The sequence below is a fragment of the Hyperolius riggenbachi genome, chromosome 2 (genome assembly GCF_040937935.1).
Source record: "Hyperolius riggenbachi isolate aHypRig1 chromosome 2, aHypRig1.pri, whole genome shotgun sequence".
In the NCBI taxonomy this organism is placed as follows: Eukaryota; Metazoa; Chordata; class Amphibia; order Anura; family Hyperoliidae; genus Hyperolius; species Hyperolius riggenbachi.
Window position 1 is genome coordinate 464,523,845 of NC_090647.1, and position 20,789 is coordinate 464,544,633.

At 45.3% G+C, this 20,789-nt stretch overlaps 1 protein-coding gene across 1 annotated transcript in view; it reads left to right on the forward strand.

The window, feature by feature from the left end:
• The window catches only part of SLC46A1 (solute carrier family 46 member 1), a 48,837-nt gene extending 28,405 nt beyond the window's left edge, over window positions 1–20,432 (forward strand). Inside the window, exons 3-5 of the mRNA XM_068265919.1 lie at window positions 15,368–15,451; window positions 16,713–16,869; window positions 20,256–20,432. Of these exons, the coding sequence (XP_068122020.1) occupies window positions 15,368–15,451; window positions 16,713–16,869; window positions 20,256–20,313 (299 nt within the window). The 3' untranslated portion in view covers window positions 20,314–20,432. The remainder of the gene's footprint in view (window positions 1–15,367; window positions 15,452–16,712; window positions 16,870–20,255) is intronic.
• Window positions 20,433–20,789: the final 357 nt, after the last annotated feature.

Here is a 20,789-nt window from a genome sequence, read left to right on the forward strand (position 1 = left end):
TTTATCATTACTTATCACAATTAAACGATCAGTTTTTCAGTTTTGCGTCCATCCCTAATTACAAGCCCATAGTTTATAAAGTAACAGTGTTGTACCCTCCTGACATAAATATTTAAAAAGTTCAGTCCCTAAGGTAACTAATTATGTATTTTTTTTTATTGTACCTTTTTTTATTTTTTTTAATTACAAAAAAAAAAAAATTGGGAGTGTGGGAGGTAATGAGTTAATTTTTTGTGTAAAAGTAATTTATCTGTATGTGAAAAATGTGTAGGGTGTAGTTTTACTATTTGGTTACAAGATGGCCACAGTAACTTTTTGTTTTAATGCGACCTCCAAGCGTCCTTCCGGAAGCTTGGAGGAAGTACTTGGAGGCTGGGTAAGTGTTTACTTTTCACAATGATCGCGCTGCTCATCGGAGAGCAGCGGATCATTGCGGGGCTTAGATCAACGAACGGGAATGGATTTTCCCGTTCATTGATCTCCGGGCGAGCGGGCGGCGGCGTGTTTACGAGCGGGAGCGCGGGCAGCGGCGGGAGTGCGCAAAGTACGGATTTCTCCGTCCCTAGGGGTTAAAGGATGGAAAAAGGGACGGAGAAATTCGTACGGGCGGGGGTAAAGTGGTTAAAGAAAAATTTGTTACAGCTGATACAAATGCTGCTATAAATCTGCAGTGTGTCCACTTCCTGCTTTCTTGGAAGCAGACATGTTAACATTCGGGGCTTTTCAAATGAGCTTATCTGCAGTCATGTGACACAGAAAGAGGTCAAATTAGACAGGCTAAACTGTCTAAATACAGGGTGCATTTCTCTGTTTTCCTTCTGTCCTGTGCAAGAGTTCAGCTCCACTAAGTTTCCCCAGTGTGCAGGGGGAGGGGCAGCACTACAGACACGATACAAAGCTGGGGCCAGTGGGAAACGCACACAGCAGGTGGGTGCTGTGCATGGCTGTCTCCTCTGCCCCTTCCCCCCCCCCCCCCCCCCCCAAAACAAAGTAAATAAACATGCAGAGGTCTGAAGGGGCATCACTTCTGATCTCCGTGTCTCCCTCCAGCTGGATTAAACGTGCAGCTGCCGTTTTCAACTACTCAGGCGTGTTGTTTACCTGCAGTCTGGAGGAGAAGGAGATACTACATGAGCCGCTCTTAGGCTGTCCCGGAGACCCACGTGGCTCTCATCTCACTCCTGGAAGCTGCTGCTGTGTAGACGTGTTTTTTTTTTTTTTTTTTTTTTTGCTTTACTGCTCTCTCTGGTTTCATTAACGAGAGTGAGAGGCACCGTAATACAACACATCCTATTACTTGGAGAGCAGTAGGAAGAATCGGAGCAGGAGTCCCGCCCCTTACAACCCGCCCAGCCAATCCCTCCCTGTCTCACCAGAACACTTGAGCTGACAGGCAGAGGAGTGCTCCTTCAGTGTACAGTGTCAGCCTTTGCTATTGTGCGAGGCTGGCGCTGACTGAAAGCAGACAATGGAGCGCTCCTATGTGAAGTTTACTAGAAGCCCCAGACGAGCACATAACAGGTGGGCGGGGCTTCAAATCAGCCGGGCGGCCAGCCCACCTAATTAGCTCTGGGGAGAACACTGCCATGCACACATTACTTCCAGTTTGCGTGCTATTAGTACGCAGCAGGAAGAAAATGAGTGAGGACATCTTGTGACCAAAATATTAAAATTACACCTACACACATTTATTTTAATATAAAGACCTACACAGAATTATAAATTAAAGTGAACCTGAAGACTTTAGCCTGTGTTTAGCCCTAATTTGTGTCTAATCACTACTTGTAATATTTTGTCACATGACTGCCTATGGCATATAAGCAGATAAGCCCATTTGAAAGTACAGGCTGTAAATAATATGTCTGCTTCCATGAATCAGGAAGTATAAACTGTGCAGATTTATTTTAGGATTTGTATCAGCTGTACCAAAGAAAGGTTATTATGCTGTTTATCTTTTTTAGAGCAGAGAGGAGTTTTGAGTTCAGGTCCACTTTAGCTCCAAATCACCCACACTCTCCTATAAACACCCTAATAAAAGTTTTTAGCATTTAAAAAAAAAATAAAAAAAAAATAGTTACCTTAAAGAGAACCCGAGGTGGGGATCGTATAAATAAATCTATACACAGAGGCTGGGTCTGGCTATAGTGCCCAGCCTCTGTTGCTAGGTGAATCCCCCCCTAAGTGCCCCCTGCGCTCCGCTCTCCCCCATAAATTACGGCCGCGCTCTTGGGCATTGTTTACCTTACTAATGTCACTCACGCCGCTCCCCCCCCCCCCCCCGCCTCCTGCAGAGCGCCGGTCCCCGCCCGCATCCCTTCCCTCCAATCAGTGGCGAGGGAAGGGACGTGGGCGGGGACCGGCGCTCTGCAGGAGGCGTGGGAGCGCCGTGAGTGACACTAGTGAGGTAAATACAGCCCACTGCGACACGCTCCGTGTCACCAGCGCGGCTGTAATTTATGGGGGAGAGCGGAGCGCAGGGGGGACTTGGTGGGGATTCAACTAGCAACAGAGGCTGGGCACTATAGCCAGATCCAGCCTCTGTGTATAGATTTATTTCTACGATCCCCACCTCGGGTTCTCTTTAAGAGGGTATATTGCTGTTTTTGAAAATATGGGTTTGTAAATAGTGATGGAAGCAAGACTGAAAAAATGCATGTTTCCTACTAACCCCTTTGGGACCGGCTGCCTACCCCCCCCCCCCCCTTAAGGACCAGGCATTTTACATGCGGGGAAAGGGGGGAGCGTTTGGGGGGTCAGGCAGCCGGCTCCCTACTGTGGGCACTTTGGTATGGTCCCCCCTGGGTGACCAGGTGGCCCTGTATTGATGGCAGCCTTTACTCACCTCCCGGGCTCCAGCAATGAGCAGCTGTAGACACCTCCACTCTCGCTGGCTTCCCGGCTCATACTGACGCTAAGTCCCGGGTCACGGCTTGATGACGTCATCAAGCACTTAGCGTTAATACAGCAGGGATGCCGGCTAGAGCGGAGGGGAGCGCCGATCATCGGAACAGCAGGAAGGTGAGTGGATCCTCTTCTTTTCCCCCCTACTACCGCAGTTCTGTATGTGATCACTATGATTCGCCGGCGATCATAGTGATCTGCAGCCATACGCGATGGCTGCTGATCACTGAGGGAAGTGAGCTGTCATATGACAGCTTAATCTCCCCTCTCTGATGAGCACGATTGTGTAGTGTCGGGACGGTTCGTTAGCGTGGGCGTTGAATCAACGTCCAGTCAGGGCGGCAGCACCACCTGCTAGATGTAGATTCAAACTACGTTGGTCCCCAAAAGGTTAAAATATTGGCGCCATACATTGTGATAGGGACATAATTTAAATGGTGTACTAATCGGGACTAATGGGTAAATAAAACATGTGAGTTTTAATTATGGTAGCATATATTATTTAAAATAATATATGCTACCATAATTAACTCACATGTTTTATTTACCCATTAGTAAACCATAATGGCCGAAAACTTTTTTTATTTTATTTTTTTTATTCCGTTAAAATACTTTTAGAATAAACTAATTCTTAGCAAAATGTACCACTTAATAAAAACCTCATTGGTGGTGAAAAAAAAAAAAAGATCTAGATAATTTCGTTGTGATAAGTTATTGGCGAATGAAAGGGAGGAGCACTGACGGGGAAATTGCTCTGGTTAATAAGGGGAAAAAAAACCTCAGTTGTGAAGTGGTAAAATGATCTACCATCAACTACTTACCCTTGTCTTTAGTGTCATTGCTTTGGGGGAAAAACAAACAAACATTTTATTGCGCTTTTCTTCTGGGTGACTCAAAGCGCCAGAGCTTCTGCCACTAGGAAGTGCTCTATAGACAGTAGCAGCATTAGGGAGTCTTGCCCAAGGTCTCCTACTGAATAGGCTTCCTGAACAGGCAGAAATTCGAACCCAGGTCTCCTGTGTCAGAGGCAGAGCCCTTAACCATTACACTATCCAGACTGGAAGAGCCTTGGTACTTTTCTACCCCTCTGCCCTGCCCACTTCTCCTCTTGTAAAATACACCCGAAACAGCCTTCCACCTTGCATAGGATCACTCTGCATTAGGTCAAATAGAAAAAGCTTTTTTGAAGTCCTGGATGTTTTTGTGTACCACACGTAATAACCTTCCTCATGCACAGTCAGGGATGATCCGGCCATGCTGTGTGTGTGTGTGTGTGTGTGTGTGTGTGTGTGTGTGTGTGTGTGTGTGTGTGTGTGTGTGTGTGTGTGTGTTGAGAGCTGAGTTACTTGAGTGAGGACATTAGTTAAGGGGCCCATACACTCATCCGATTTTCTGGCCGATCGATCCAGATCGATTGCAAATCGGTCGCCCAATCGACGGCCGATTTAGATCGATTTCGATGGATTTCCATCGAACTGGCAGGGTGGAAAATCTAGGTCGATCTGTTGAGATTGCTTATCATTTTGCATTGGCCCTAATGGAAATCTGATGGCAAAAAAAATGCCATCAGATCGTTTTTCAATAGATTTCAAACTGAAATCTATTGGAATTCTATTGTAGTAAAAAATTTTCCTTTTACACATCAGATAAGAATTCCATCTGATGATCTATCTGCTGCTAACCTGCTGAGTGTATGGGTACCTTAAGGCTGGCACAGTGAAGCATGTATGTAAGTGGGTTCACACCCATCTTATGGGTGTGTTTGGGCCTTTAACCTCCCTGGCGGTAAGCCCGTGCTGAGCACGGGCTATGCCGCCGGGAGGCACCGCTCAGGCCCCGCTGGGCCGATTTGCATAATTTTTTTTTTGCTACACGCAGCTAGCACTTTGCTAGCTGCGTGTAGCATCTGATCGCCGCCGCTACCCGCCGATCCGCCGCAATTCCTCTCGCCGCGGCCGCCCCCCCCCCCCAGACCCCGTGCGCTGCCTGGCCAATCAGTGCCAGGCAGCGCTATGGGGCAGATCGGAGTCCCCTCTGACGTCACGACGTCGGTGACGTCATCCCGCCCGTCGCCATGGCGACGGGGGAAGCCCTCCAGGAGATCCCGTTCTTTGAACGGGATCTCCTGATCTCCGATCGCCGGAGGCGATCGGAGGGGCTGGGGGGATGCCGCTGAGCAGCGGCTATCATGTAGCGAGACTTTGTCTCGCTACATGAAAAAAAAAAAAAAATTTAAAAAAAAGATTTGCTGCCCCCTGGCGGATTTTTTGCAAACCGCCAGGGGGGTTAATAGTTTTCCCATTGGCTTTTGTAGATATGTTAGCATTGGGGTTAATTTGTGAATTTAGCGAGTGCCAGGTAAGCTTTTGTAATGATTAAGGTAAACACTACCATCACCAACGCATCACTGAGGAAACAGAGTGTGTTCAGCTTTTGCCGGTTTGTAAATGAGAACAATAAACGTCTGTGTAAAGATACAGAGTTTTGTGGTGTGTTGACCTACATTCTCCAGGCTGAATTCTTTGAATGAGGTACTTTTTATCATACAATTAGACACTTCTTATTGTGCTCTGGGGGTCAATGTACAGCAGTGTTAATTGTTTCTGATTGCATCTTGTGGACTTTGTTGTCTGTATGCTTTGTGACTCCAGATCAATATACAGTGTCTTTCAGTATGTACTCAGTAGAAGCAAGTCACAACTTTACTGCATTCTTCTTCGCAAAGACCAGCTCCACACAGCAGTCCTGTGCTAGGGCCTCAGTGCCAGTCACTTAAGGTGGCCATACATCAGGCGACTTGGCAGCCGATCGACCATCCAAGTCGATTATTATAAACTGCGCAAAAAAAAAAGTGGGATCAGCGCATCACCAGGCCGCCTCTGAATGGCCTCAGCTCAGAGATGCGCTGAGCCCCCCCAGAAACTGCAAACGCACCTTGAACCCAAACAGAGGCTCTGCATATACACCAAAGGAAAACTATTAAGTGGGAGCAGCTGACCAGAAATAAATCAATCAAACATAGCAAAGAAATGAACAGCGCTACTTAAAAACAGATGAGTGCTTACCTGCAAAAAAGTGCACACCCCACTCATGGGATTTAAATACACAATGAGCATACACATGACCTGTCTACCACTTGGAGGATGTTAGTTTCCGCTTAGCGCTGTTCATTTCTTTGCTATGTTTGATTGATTTATTTCTGGTCAGCTGCTCCCACTTAATAGTTTTCCTTTGGTGTATATGCAGAGCCTCTGTTTGGGTTCAAGGTGCGTTTGCAGTTTCTGGGGGGGCTCAGCGCATCTCTGAGCTGAGGCCATTCAGAGGCGGCCTGGTGATGCGCTGATCCCACTTTTTTTGCGCAATTCTCAATTTTACTGGTAGCGCGCCCAGGCTATGCATATGTATAGGTAGAATTTAGTTAGTGTTAGGTCCCCTCCCATGGAGGAAAGACTTCTTCGACAGTGGGAGGGACAAGTACCTAACAAATTGCAAATTGTTAGCGGAAACTAACATCCTCCAAGTGGTAGACAGGTCATGTGTATGCTCATTGTGTATTTGAATCCCATGAGTGGGGTGTGCACTTTTTTGCAGGTAAGCACTCATCTGTTTTTAAGTAGCGCTGTTCATTTCTTTGCTATGTTTGATTATTATAAACTAATTGGATGAAAATCGGTGCCGCCAAGTGGATGCCTGACCGACAAATTGACCATTTTTGGGATGGAAATTAGTCGCATGGTCAGTTGTGCAAGATGTCGGCCAAAGTTGGTTGGTCGGGTGCGCGGCGGTACGGCGACGAAACAAAGAATCCCCTGCCGCAATGTGTGTATATATAAATGTCTGTGTGTGCATTTATACATGATCTGTCCGGTGTCAGCCTCCACGCCGTTTCCATCCATCTCTCCGGGTTCCACATACACTGACGTCAGACACTATGCGCCGTTAGCCTGTATGCGGATGTTACCCGGCATGGACGGTCACCAAGCGGAGGCTGCTACAGGACAGGTAATGTATAATGCACACATTGAGGGGGAGGGGTGCACATTTATGCATTGAGGTGGAATCGGTGGTGCAGACACTGCATGCTCAGACGATTCCCTGAAGATTTCATGCTGAAATGGAACGGGAATTGGCCGGTAATATATGATCAGCTTCGACAAGAGACAAATTTATCTCTAATCCAATTCCAGTGTTATCCCCAGAATTTTTTCCAGCCGGGTGGCATGAAAAAGTAGCCGGGTGGGACAAGATGAGAGAATGCAGGGCCGGTGCTTCTGTGAGCAACTCTGCTTACAGCATAGGAGGAGGTGAGCCGTTGAGAGTCGGGTGCTCACTAAAACTAGCTGGGTGGAGCACCTGGCTAAAAGAGCCTGGGGAGAACACTGGATTGGATTAGAGATACATTTGTCCCTTTGTCGAATCTGCCCATAATAGTCAGGTCTATGGGCACCTTTACAGTAGGCAGTTGTTTTGGACTAGTCCATGTCTTCATGGGGGATTTTCAATCTCTCCTCAATTATTTACAAACTAATCCCCAGAAAGGATCTTTACAGAGGTGTCAGACAGCATACCTACTCATTTGCACGCTATTTTGGCAATTGGCTGACCAATTACCGTTCAGTAAATACTTTTGAAAATAAAGAAAACCCCTGAGAATCCTCCATGGGGGGATAAACTAGTCCTAAACCTGACAGATTTTTACTGCCCATTGTAAGCAACAGAAACCTAGGAGAAAAGTAAATTAATAGTGCATTTTTAATCTGGGATAAATGTTCTTCTTATCAGTACGTGTACACATGTATTTAACATTTTTCCCGATAGTGGTCACCAATTGCTAGTTTGATGGTTTTTGGCAGAAATCTAGTGATAGAACAGGTGCCCTACAGTGTCATTTACCAATCCACCATAGAGGATCACAGAATGACAAATGCAAACAACTGTATCCTTCAGCACCTCCCACTCCACTGCTGCCCACTGTTCTCCCTCCCTTCTTTATAGAACTGAACTTGCTATTCGGCTGTAGCCAAGCAGCATGTCTATAGAGTCTACCCTAACCGGGTCAGTATTTGAGCATCTAAAACAGCTACCCTCATATCTTTCAAGGGAAAAATACCCCCATGCAGCTGTGCTTTTCCTAGATCACATGCTACGGTGAATACTGAGAAGCTGTGACTGTGGTTTCCTGTATAGTCTGTATGAGAGGTTATGGTGGTTAAATGTGAATGCTGGAGCTGCCTGTGATGTGAAGCTACTAGCTTTGAATTCTTGAACTTGCTGAACTTCTTTTTTAGAAAATGCTGTGAAACTTTCAGGCTTCATCTGGACTCCTATTACTGGCTGAACTCAGAAGTAAATAGAGATCAGATGTGTCAGGGCAGAGTGCTATTCAATAGGAAACAGAAGGGCTGGGACTCGCAGTCGGCGAGTGCTAATGGTAGTGATTTTTGCAGCGTTATTCAGAGAACTTTCCAGCACTTTTGAAGTGGTTTATATTTTAAAGGAAATGTCAGGCAATTTAACCTAGGCAAGCTTTACTTACATGGGGCTTCCTCCAGCCCCTTGCAGCCGACATGTCTCTCTTTGCAGCTTTGCGAGGTCGTCCTCTACTATTCCTGCGCGAGCGCTGCTGTCAATCACTCCTATGTGGTGTGGAGTGTTCTGTGCAGGTGCAAAGCGCAAACACGCCAAAATTGCTGCCTGACCCGCTATTGGATGGCTATTTGGAGATGGGGTTTAGTATCTTTCACACTTCTGTGTTTTTCATAAGCGGCTTACCATTTGGAAAGCACCAAACTCCTGCCCATGTCCAGTAATGCCAGTTCCCACGCCCCCACCTGAAGCCTGATGAGTTGTTTACAGCACTGCTTCAGTGCTAATGTGTAAGCAGGTCCTTAACCACTTGAGGACCTAGGGCTTTAACCCCCTTAAGGACCAGGCACTTTTTTTCCATTCAGACCACTGCAGCTTTCACGGTTTATTGCTCGCTCATACAACCTACCACCTAAATGAATTTTGGCTCCTTTTCTTGTCACTAATAAAGCTTTCTTTTGGTGCTATTTGATTGCTGCTGCGATTTTTACTTTTTATTATATTCATCAAAAAAGACATGAATTTTGGCAAAAAAATGATTTTTTTTTAACTTTCTGTGCTGACATTTTTCAAATAAAGTAAAATTTCTGTATACATGCAGCGCGAAAAATGTGGACAAACATGTTTTTGATTAAAAAAAAAACAACCATTCAGTGTATATTTATTGGTTTGGGTAAAAGTTATAGCGTTTACAAACTATGGTGCAAAAAGTGAATTTTCCCATTTTCAAGCATCTATGACTTTTTTGACCACCTGACATGTTTCATGAGGGGCTAGAATTCCAGGATAGTATAAATACCCCCCAACTGACCCCATTTTGGAAAGAAGACATCCCAAAGTATTCACTGAGAGGCATAGTGAGTTCATAGAAGATATTAATTTTTGTCACAAGTACCGTAAGCGGAAAATGGCACTTTGTGACCAAAAAAAAAAAAAGTTTCCATTTCTTCTAACTTGCGACAAAAAAAAAAAAAATGAAAATCTGCCACGGACTCACCATGCCGCTCTCTGAATACCTTGAAGTGTCTACTTTCCAAAATGGGGTCATTTGTGGGGTGTGTTTACTGTCCTCGCATTTTGAGGGGTGCTAATTTGTAAGCACCCCTGTAAAGCCTAAAGGTGCTCATTGGACTTTGGGCCCCTTAGCGCAGTTAAGCTGCAAAAAAGTGTCACATGTGGTATTGCCGTACTCAGGAGAAGTAGTATAATGTGTTTTGGGGTGTATTTTTGCACATACCGATGCTGAGTGGGAGAAATATCTCTGTAAATGACAATTTTTTTTTAAAAAAATTTTTTTACACACAATTGTCCATTTACAGAGTTATTTCTCCCACCCAGCATGGGTATGTGTAAAAATACACCCCAAAACACATTGTACTACTTCTCCCGAGTACAGCGATACCACGTGTGGCACTTTTTTGCAGCCTAACTGCGCTAAGGGGCCCAAAGTCCAATGAGTACCTTTAGGATTTCACAGGTCATTTTGAGAAATTGTTTCAAGACTACTCCTCACGGTTTAGGGCCCCTAAAATGCCAGGACAGTATAGGAACCCCACAAATGACCCCATTTTAGAAAGAAGACACCCCAAGGTATTCCGTTAGTAGTACGGTGAGTTCATAGATTTTATTTTTTGTCACAAGTTAGCGGAAAATGACACTTTGTGAAAAAAACAATTAAAATCAATTTCCGCTAACTTTTGACAAAAAACAAAATCTTCTATGAACTCACCGTATTACTAACGGAATACCTTGGGGTGTCTTCTTTCTAAAATGGGGTCATTTGTGGGGTTCCTATACTGTCCTGGCATTTTAGGGGCCCTAAACCGTGAGGAGTAGTCTTGAAACAATTTCTCAAAATGACCTGTGAAATCCTAAAGGTACTCATTGGACTTTGGGCCCCTTAGCGCAGTTAGGCTGCAAAAAAGTGCCACACGTGGTATCGCTGTACTCGGGAGAAGTAGTACAATGTGTTTTGGGGTGTATTTTTACACATACCCATGCTGGGTGGGAGAAATAACTCTGTAAATGGACAATTGTGTGTAAAAAAAAATAAATAAATAAAAAAAATTTGTCATTTATAGAGATATTTCTCCCACTCAGCATCGGTATGTGTAAAAATACACCCCAAAACACATTATACTACTTCTCCCGAGTACGGCGATGCCACATGTGTGGCACTTTTTTGCAGCCTAACTGCGCTAAGGGGCCCAAAGTCCAATGAGTACCTTTAGGATTTCACAGGTCATTTTTGTTTCAAGACTACTCCTCACGGTTTAGGGCCTCTAAAATGCCAGGGCAGTATAGGAACCCCACAAATGACCCCATTCTAGAAAGAAGACACCCCAAGGTATTCCGTTAGGAGTATGGTGAGTTCATAGAAGATTTTATTTTTTGTCACAAGTTAGCGGAAAATGACACTTTGTGAAAAAAAAAACAATTAAAATCAATTTCCGCTAACTTTTGACAAAACATAAAATCTTCTATGAACTCGTCATACACCTAACAGAATACATTCGGGTGTCTTTTTTCTAAAATGGGGTCACTTGTGGGGTTCCTATACCGCCCTGGCATTTTACGGGCCCAAAACCGTGAGTAGTCTGGAAACCAAATGTCTCTCCAAAATGACTGTTCAGGGGTATAAGCATCTGCAAATTTTGATGACAGGTGGTGTATGAGGGGGCGAATTTTGTGGAACCGGTCATAAGCAGGGTGGCCTTTTAGATGACAGGTTGTATTGGGCCTGATCTGATGGATAGGAGTGCTAGGGGGGTGACAGGAGGTGATTGATGGGTGTCTCAGGGGGTGGTTAGAGGGGAAAATAGATGCAATCAATGCACTGGGGAGGTGATCGGAAGGGGGTCTGAGGGGGATCTGAGGGTTTGGCCGAGTGATCAGGAGCCCACACGGGGCAAATTAGGGCCTGATCTGATGGGTAGGTGTGCTAGGGGGTGACAGGAGGTGATTGATGGGTGTCTCAAGGTGTGATTAGAGGGGGGAATAGATGCAAGCAATGCACTGGCGAGGTGATCAGGGCTGGGTTCTGAGGGTGTGGGCGGGTGATTGAGTGCCCTAGGGGCAGATAGGGGTCTAATCTGATGGATAGCAGTGACAGGGGGTGATTGATGGGTAATTAGTGGGTGTTTGGAGGAGAGAACAGATGTAAACAATGCACTTGGGAGGTGATCTGACGTCGGATCTGCGGGCGATCTATGGGGGTGGTGGGGTCTGGGGAGAATCTGAGGGGTGGGGGGGGGGGATAAAAAAAAATAGCGTTGACAGATAGTGACAGGGAGTGATTGATGGGTGATTAGGGGGGTGATTGGGTGCAAACAGGGTCTGGGGGGTGGGCAGGGGGGGGTCTGAGGGGTGCTGTGGGCGATCTGGGGCAGGGGGGGGAGAAATCAGTGTGCTTGGGTGCGACATAGGGTGGCTGCAGCCTGCCCTGGTGGTCCCTCGGACACTGGGACCACCAGGGCAGGAGGCAGCCTGTATAATACACTTTGTAAACATTACAAAGTGTATTATACACATTGTATGCGGCGATCGCGGGGTTAACATCCCGCCGGCCATACGGAAGCGGATGTTGCGACGGGTGAGTGGAGACAGGCGCCGGCGGAGGATCGCGTCGCGGATAACGCGATCGATCCGCCCATGCCCCTAAAAGGACCGCCGCCTCTGTGGGTGAGCTGGTCCTTGCGGGCTCCACTTCCCAGCCGCCCCTGTGCGTTAGGCGGTCGGGAAGTGGTTAATCAAGGAAAAAAAAAATGAGAGAGAGAGAGAGAGAACACACCTGACCTGACAAAACTACCTTAGGCAAGCACAGAGGTGTGTTCATGCTGGGTGCACATATCTCTGTGGTGGTCCTCGTAATCACTCCATGAAAATGTTAACAATTTGACTTGATCAGAAAATCATACAGGAAGAGGCAGGCTTACAACAATGTTCCTCCTATCCCCCTCCTCTTCCCCGCCCCATGCATTCCCCTTAAAGTGAACCTGAGATGAGTGATATGGAGGCTGCCATATTTATTTCCTTTTAAACAATACTAGTTCCCTTTCAGTCCTACTGATCTATTTGGCTGCAGTGGTGAACTGAATTACATCAGAAACGAGCATGCAGGTAATCGTGTCAGTTCTGACAATATTGTCAGAAACCCCCGACCTGCTGCATGCTTGTTCAGGGTCTATGGTTGACCGTATTAGAGGCAGATGACCAGCAGGGCAGCCAGGCAACTGGTATTGCTTAAAAGGAAATAAATATGGCAGCCTCCATATTATTCTCACCTTGGGTTCCCTTTAAAGGACTTCCGATACGTGGGGGATTAAAAAGCTTTTACTCACCTGGGGCTTCTTCCCGCCCTTATCAACTGTCTCAGTCCTTCGCCGCAGCCCCTGTCCTCCGCGTTGTCCCTCTGGCCGCACATGATGGTGGCGGGCCAGCTCTTCTGCGCCTGCACGTCCACATCATCTGGTGTGTATTGCGCCTGCACACAACTACTGGAAGAAGCCCAGGTGAGTAAAATCTGTTGAATCCCCCACGCATTGGAAGTCCTTTAAGAGGAGGTGATAGGAAAGAACATTGTAGCAATCTTGCCTCTTATGTGAAAATTTGACCTTGGCCAAAAGTCAGATTTTTCAAGGAGGGACACTGGCTTTGGGCAAACAAGGAGAGGCATGGAAAATGCACAGAGGTTTCTGGATCCAGCATGAACATACCTCTATGCTTTGCTTAGGTAGTTGTTTAAAGATACATTTTGAAATGTTCTTATAATGGCAACTGTGTAAATTGGAATTCTAGCAACAGATGTTTTTGCTTTTTAGTTTTGAATTGAGTGAGGCCTGTTACATCACGTTTTTATGGTCTGTTATACCTGCAATCATAGCCCGCTCATAGGCCAATCTGGTGAAGGGGGTGTATTGCAGTGAGCCATGCCGTTTGCTGCATCTCACCAGCAGGGAGGTGTGCCTTATACTGCATCTCACAGTGTATTGCAGGAGGGCGTGCCTTATACTGTAACTCACCAGTGTATTGCAGGAGGAGGTGCCTTATGCTGCATTTCACCAATCTATTTTAGGGGGACAAAGCTGTTCACACACTTGATAGATGTCACCTATCGCAGGGCCAGCACTGTACAATAGCATAGTTAGCTTACGCGGTAACTACATTTTCTTTTGCGAAGTGGGGGAGGGGGAGGGACAGTGGAGCGGTGCTAATGTTGCGTCATGCAGTGGGTGGTTAAAGCGGCAACAGAGCTATTTGCCATTGCTCAGCCAAGTTGATCCACCTAGCAGCGTTTGGGGACTGTTCTACACATCACGGATTACTGGCAGTAGTTATCCGCCGCCTCAGCCAACTGAAAGTGAACCTTAAGCCAGAAAAAAAAAATTAGTTTTACTCACCTGGGGCTTCTACCAGCCCCCTGCAGCAGTCCTGTGCCCTCACAGCCACTCACTAATCCTCTGGTCCCCCGCTGCCAGCTAGTTTCGTTTTTGCCGACAGGCCCGTCAGGACTGGCCCCGCGTAGCTTTTTCCGCATTCCTGACTGTAATTAGCTCTATTGCGGGCCGCACCGCGTACAAAAATACGCGTTGCCACATATCTATGCGTGCGTAATGCGGCAACGCGTATTCCTGCAATAGCACTAATTACAGTCGGGAATGCGGAAAAAGCTACGCGTGACCAGTCCTGACGCCAAAAACGAAACTAGTTGGCAGCGGGAGACCAGAGGATTAGTGAGTGGCTGTGAGGGCACAGGACTGCTGCAGGCGGAGCAGTGCTTTTCAGCGCTGCTAGATTTGGGCGCAGCCGGCACCTCCATAGACTACAATAGGAATCATTCCTATAGCAGCGCTCAGTGAGTAACGCCGGGGCCGTCAGAAGACGGAGCCGACGTTGCTTAAAAACTTAATAATTCGGCCTCCAGCAATCGCTGGAAGCCGAATTATTTCATTCCCCCACTATCTATGGCGGCCTGGAGGGGGAATAGTAATTAAATCGGCCCGGACTTGTGCAGAAGCAGGATCAGCTATATACCGCTGTATCCTGCGCCCAAGTCTACCAGCGCCAATTTCAAATGTACTCGCTGCAGGGGGCTGGTAGAGGCCCCAGGTGAGTAAAACTCATTTTTTTTTTCTGGCTTAAGGTTCACTTTAAGTCTGTGTACTGGCCTTTATGCTGCATCTACCAGTGTATTACAGTGAGTCATGCCTTATGCTGCAGCTCACCAGAATATTGCAGAAGGAGGGTGGCTTATACTATATCTCACCAGTGTATTGCAAGTGATGTGACGTGCCTTATGCTGCATCTCACCAGTGTATTGCGTGTAGGTGGGACTTATGCTGCATCTCACCAGTGTATTGCAGCTTGTCATGCCTCATGCTGCATCTCACCAGTATATTGCGGGGTAGCATACCTTATACTGCATCTCACTAGTGCAGTGCAGAGAGGTATCCCTTAGGCTCCCTGCACACTGCAAATCTGATTTGCGATTCCGATTTTGATTCCAATTTGCAATTCATATTTTCCCTGAATGCTATCAACAGAAAAACACAGAAAAAAAATGCAGCACGCAGTAACAATTAAAAATCAGAATCTCATGTAAAAAAAGATTCAAAATCAGAATCTCGTGTAAAAAAACGATTCAAAATAGGAATCGCGTGCAGGGAGCCTAATACTGCATATCAGTGTATTGCAAAGGGTGTGTTCTATGCTGCACCTCACCAGAGATTGCTGTGGGATATGCCTTTTGCTGCATCTCACCAGCGTATTGCTGGGAGGTATATCTAAACCTTTAGATTGCGCCTATGCCCCGCATGTGTATGAAAGGTAAATGATGCTGGTTATCTTATGTTTGGTTAAGCAGTCTTGTTTTGCCTTGCAGGATATGGGTTACGGTTCTTTTCCATGGCTACAACTCCTGTAATCCGGTCCAAGTTGTCCAAGCTGGTGGAAGATGGTGAGCAAGGTAAGGGCAGCTGTGATGTGTCCCCATACAGAGGAAGCATACCATGAACCTGCACTGTATAACCAGCAACCTGAAAGCATGTTGTTTACAAGAAATCAGCTTGTACTTTCTAATCTGCTGCCTTCCCAGCGGTCAAAGGTTTACCCAGTCTTGGGAATATTCCAGGAAATTTCCTCCAGTGTGCTCTGCTAATAAGTCACAACTGCAGCAGGAACAGTTAAGGGTAGACACTCACTTTCTCTTCTCTCTCTCCTCTCCTCTCTTCCTCTTCTCTTCTCTCTTCCTCTTCTCTTTTCTCTCCTCTTCTCTTCTCTCCTCTCTTTCTCTCTTCTCCCCCCCTTCTCTCTCTCTCTCTCTCTCTCTCTCTCTATCTATCTATCTATCTATCTATCTCTCTATCAGGATCAGTTCTGCCCGTGCACTGCAAAACCATTATCAGTAGATTCCAGCAGGAAAAATCGATCAAATGCAGCATTGCACTATTCGATGTACAATGCTGTGCGCTGTTTATCGAGCAATATCTTCTGTCCAGTCAATATTTCTGATCAATTTTAGGCCAAATTCAATCGGTTTGATCGATTCCCATCAGATTTGATTTGAATCTGCCAAGAATTGAGCGGGAAAACCAAATCTTTATTGTGGTATCTGCATAGGAAGTACCCTGCAACGAGTAGAGAGAAGCTGCACTTTTGAGGTGGATTTTAGCCATATTCACAGTGACTATTGCGTTATGTTCACTCTGTCAGCAGAAACGCAACAAATTGGGAAAATGGTGCCACATGTTACACGCACTTTGCGTTGCATACAGTCGATGAAAAATATGCCTGACGGGGTAGAATGAGAGCCCGATGTACAGGACCGCCCTCCAGCTACCTCCCATCCCCCCCCCCATCCCCCTTACCAGGAAGCATGAGGTTGCGGGGGCTATTGTTCCTCACCCTTTGTGGCCCTGTGGAACAACAACAGTTACTTCAGTCTCTATCCAACTGCTGCCACTGAAATATCATTAGACAGACTAAGCTTAGAAGTAAATTGAGCAGGTCAGTCTTATCCAGGCCCAAATACATGTTATACACTGTTATATATTAGCTATATTGTATGTTAAGTTGTAGTACACAATAACTACAATATTATCTATAGTGTATGTACACACCATTATTGAACTGTACTGTATGTTTAGCTGTGTATTAGGCTGTAAGTGCTTGTCAGTTTCTGGTGATATGGTAGACCATTCTTACACTGAACTACATCTGTACCACAGGTACCTTGTTCTCCTGTGTGGCTTGTGTGGAAGCAATCTCCTTCATACTGGCCACCACTGTCTTCAATTCCCTGTATCCAGCCACACTGTACTTCATGAAAGGCTTTCCCTTCCTGTTAGGAGCAATTATCCTCCTCATTCCAGCAGGAATAATTGGGTAAGTGCATCTCTCGTTTAACACGCAGATAAACTATTATATGTAGCATGATCTAAACAGGAAGCCTGAAGTTATTTAAATGATGAATAATTGGTCATAATTGTAATGATATGCATTTCTGTTCTGTTTTATTGACCTGACTTGTAGTTGGGAAATGTGCAAACAGCTATTTCTTATTTTGTTTTTATATTGGATAAATGTTATTTAGTATTTTTATAGTGCCGACCTCTTCCACACAGCTTAGACAGTCCCCTACTTACAAACGAAAAAAATTGCAATGTTTCAGAGATGAAAAGGTGTCTTCATGTACAGAATATACAATGCGTTCTGTTTATCACACTTTTATTTTTAAATGTTAGATTTGTATAAACTGTACAGGTAGTCAGTTAACTAATGCAATAGGGACTGTAGGTTCCTTCTTAACCTGAATCCATTCTTAAGTTGGAACACTCTACCCTCTCAACCCCCTGTAACTACTTTTTGCCTCCAGTGTCCCCCTCTGTTCCCCCACGCCACCTCTGACACCCTCGTTATCGGCTGGTCATTTGCAAGCCAGACGTTCGTAAGTTGGGGACTACCTGTAGTTTACAACACTTTAAAGAGACACTGAAGCGAAAAAAAAAAAGATATAATGATTAGTATGTGTAGTACAGGAATAAAACATTAGGAACAGAGACATAAGTCTAATATTGTTTCCAGTACAGGAAGAGTTAAGAGACTCCAGTTGTTATCTACGCAAAAAAGTCATTGAGCTCCATGACTTTCAAAGTTGTAGAGAGCTCTGTTTTCTGAAGCTTGTTATCTCAACTGTCACTGTATATCCTTTTTTTTTTTTTTTTTTTTCTTTCTCTCCAGAGGACAGGTCAATAGTTCACAAGACTGCTCTGTAAAAACATTTAGAATGCTGAGTAGTGTGTAAACTGCAAATGTTTGAGAATGATGCAGTGTTATAAAAAAAACACTATATAACTGAAAATAAAAATGAGAATATTTTCTTTACTACTGATGTTCCAGTAATTATCTGTACTACACAACCAATTCATTATATCATTTTTTTTTCCCGCTTCAGTGTCTCTTTAATAGCACATTAAAAACTACTATAAAACATAGTCTATACCAGGCATGGGCAAACTCGGCCCTCCAGCTGTTATGGAACTACAAGTCCCACAATGCATTGCAGGAGTCTGACAGCCACAGTCATGACTCATATAGGCAAATGCATTGTGAGACTTGTAGTTCCGTAACAGCTGGAGGGCCGAGTTTGCCCATGCCTGGTCTATACTATGTATCCAAATCCTGAGTTGACCGAAAGTGAATTATTTGTCCACGTTTCACTATGTTTAACACAGGACTCAACTTACAATCTCCCGGGACTGGAACCTGTTTGTAAGTAGGGGACCACCTGCATATGGTCTTGTCACTACCTGTCCCTGTGACCTCATTTTTACTTGTTTTACTCATTAGTTCACCGCTTGTACTTTTTCCACAGCATGTTACCCAAAACTCTGGCCAGTTCACACCAGTTGCATCCCCTTCGTAGTGCTCCTAGTATAATCAGCCTATGGTTAATTTTTCTTGCGGGACAAGTAGGTTGCCCTAACAGTATATTTTCTGGAATGTAGGAGAAAACTGGAGTAACTGGAGAAAACCCATGCAAGCAATAGGAGAACACACAAACTCCATACAGCACTGGCTGGCACTCAGGGACATCACTAACCACTAAGGCTGGGTTCACACATACAATGTGTACAGTTCAGTTGTGTCCTGTCCTGTCAGTTTTCATCAGTTTTCTATGGCTGTAGTCACACTTAAAAGGTTATACAGTTCTGTTTCAGCGTTGATTAGTTGTGTATACGTTTTCTATGGCATGGTTCACACATACAATGTGTACAGTTCCGTTCATGTCTGTTTAAGCTCTGTTCCTATTTGCCGCTGGTTCATGTGCGACCAGTGGGTGTGGGCAGTGTAGTGTCTGCTCTGCTGGTCCTCTGTAGTCTGGCTGTAATCCCAGGGCAGATGCAGTACCACCATAGGCTTTATGGGGAATGCACCCGCCTGTCCGGGATCATCAGGGACTGCACAGAAGTGTGGTCCGCTTACTGCAATGGATCCACCAGATCGGTTGCAGGCTGAAAAGTAATTGGCCATCTATATAAAACACTGTCCGTTTTGCGATGAGACACGCTAAAGTGGGAATCCAACATAACACTTAAAGAAAATTGATGCAAATTGACGGGACTGGAATGGAACTGTACACCTTTTATGTGAGAACCTGGCCATAGTCACCTGACTGTCCTAGGGTAAAACCACACAGATAAAACTAATGCCATACCACTGAGCCATTTCAAAACCTGCCGTTTAGTTTTTTCATCATTGAGGAAGCATTGAAGGGAACCCGAGGTGAGAGGTATATGGAGGCAGACCTGTTTATTTCCTTTTAAGCAATACCAGTTACCTGGCTGTCCTGCTGATCCTCTGCCTCTAATACTTTAAGCCATAGACCCTGCACAAGCATGTAGATCAGATGCCTATGACAAATCTGACAAGATAAGCCACATGCGTGTTTCAGGTGTGTGATTTAGACCTTACTGACTATAAAGATCAGCAGGTCTGCCAGGCAACTGGTTTTGTTTAAAATGAAATAAATATGGCAGCTTCCATAGGTCTCTCACCTTGGGTTTCTTTTAAAGCCCAGAGACCTATGTTTTCCTAAGCCTATGAAAGCACTCAAGGAGTTAATCATGTTTTTATATGGGTGTAATATTCCTGATTACAAGATAACAGCAGGCTCTGTGGGTAGAGCTCTGCAACGCCTTCTGGTGGATTGCTTTAAAGAGAACCCGAGGCGGTTCCTTGGGGGGCAGATGGAACACAGAGGCATATTCTCTGCCTCATGGCATACCTCTTTGTCCCCGCACTGCTGCTCTCTGCCCTCCACCGCTATAGCTCCCCGAAATTAGTGACAATATTTGTCGCTCTTTCGGAGGGTAGATGAGAGAAGTTCACTGTTCAAAACGCCCGCTAGGGGCATTTCTACAGAGTTTCCTGAGCTGCCATTAGGCAGCTCTTTCCCTGGCCACTCCACCCTGCTGCTCCCCCACCTCTCCTTCAAGCGCCGTGACCCGGAGGTCACAGAAGTGAAAGTGGGCCAGTGCGGCCCACAGTACCAGTGGAGAGTGGCGGTTTTGTTAGCTACCTGATCCGCTCAGCCCCCAGGATCAGGTAGCATCATTTATTTATTTATTTTATTATTTATTTATTTTTTAAGAGTCCAAGGTTGGCTCATAACATTAAGACATGTTTTAGTAGATGATCACTGTGGTTTAGTATAAATTCTGCATCTATGTGATTTAATACAATTGTCTGTCTCTTTTTTTTACCTTTAGTACCCTTGAAGTCTTTGGCCGGAATCCAGTCTACAGCCAGTTCGCTGAGATCTCCTGAAAGCTTCTATATAATGTGTAAACTGTTCTTCAACAAAGGCACTCGTGCAGTCACAGAAGCTTCATCGTATGCCAGGCACTTCGCAGCTAATGTTTACAAGCATAAATGATTCCCAGATATCGGACTGTGTGCTTTTTATTTAAAGCACTGTGTAAGAGTTGTTGACAGGACTGTGCCGATGCAGTTTTCACTATGAAGGCATTGCTCAAGAGGCCAATGTGCTGAGTTAGTTCAGCATTGCGACGTGTGTGCGCGTGTGTTTGAGTTCTGCCTGCCTTTTGTGGCTCTGCCATGCTTTTTAGCATTTTATAATTTTAGAGAGCGGATGAATTTTAGGTTTAGTAAAGGACCAGACACAATCATGTATCATGCTCTATTAGGGCCTGTCTCAACCCGTCAGATTTCTGTGCTTTTTCTGCTCAGGAAAACAGAACTAATTTTAATCAATGGTCTAGTTCACACATGAATGCGCTTTC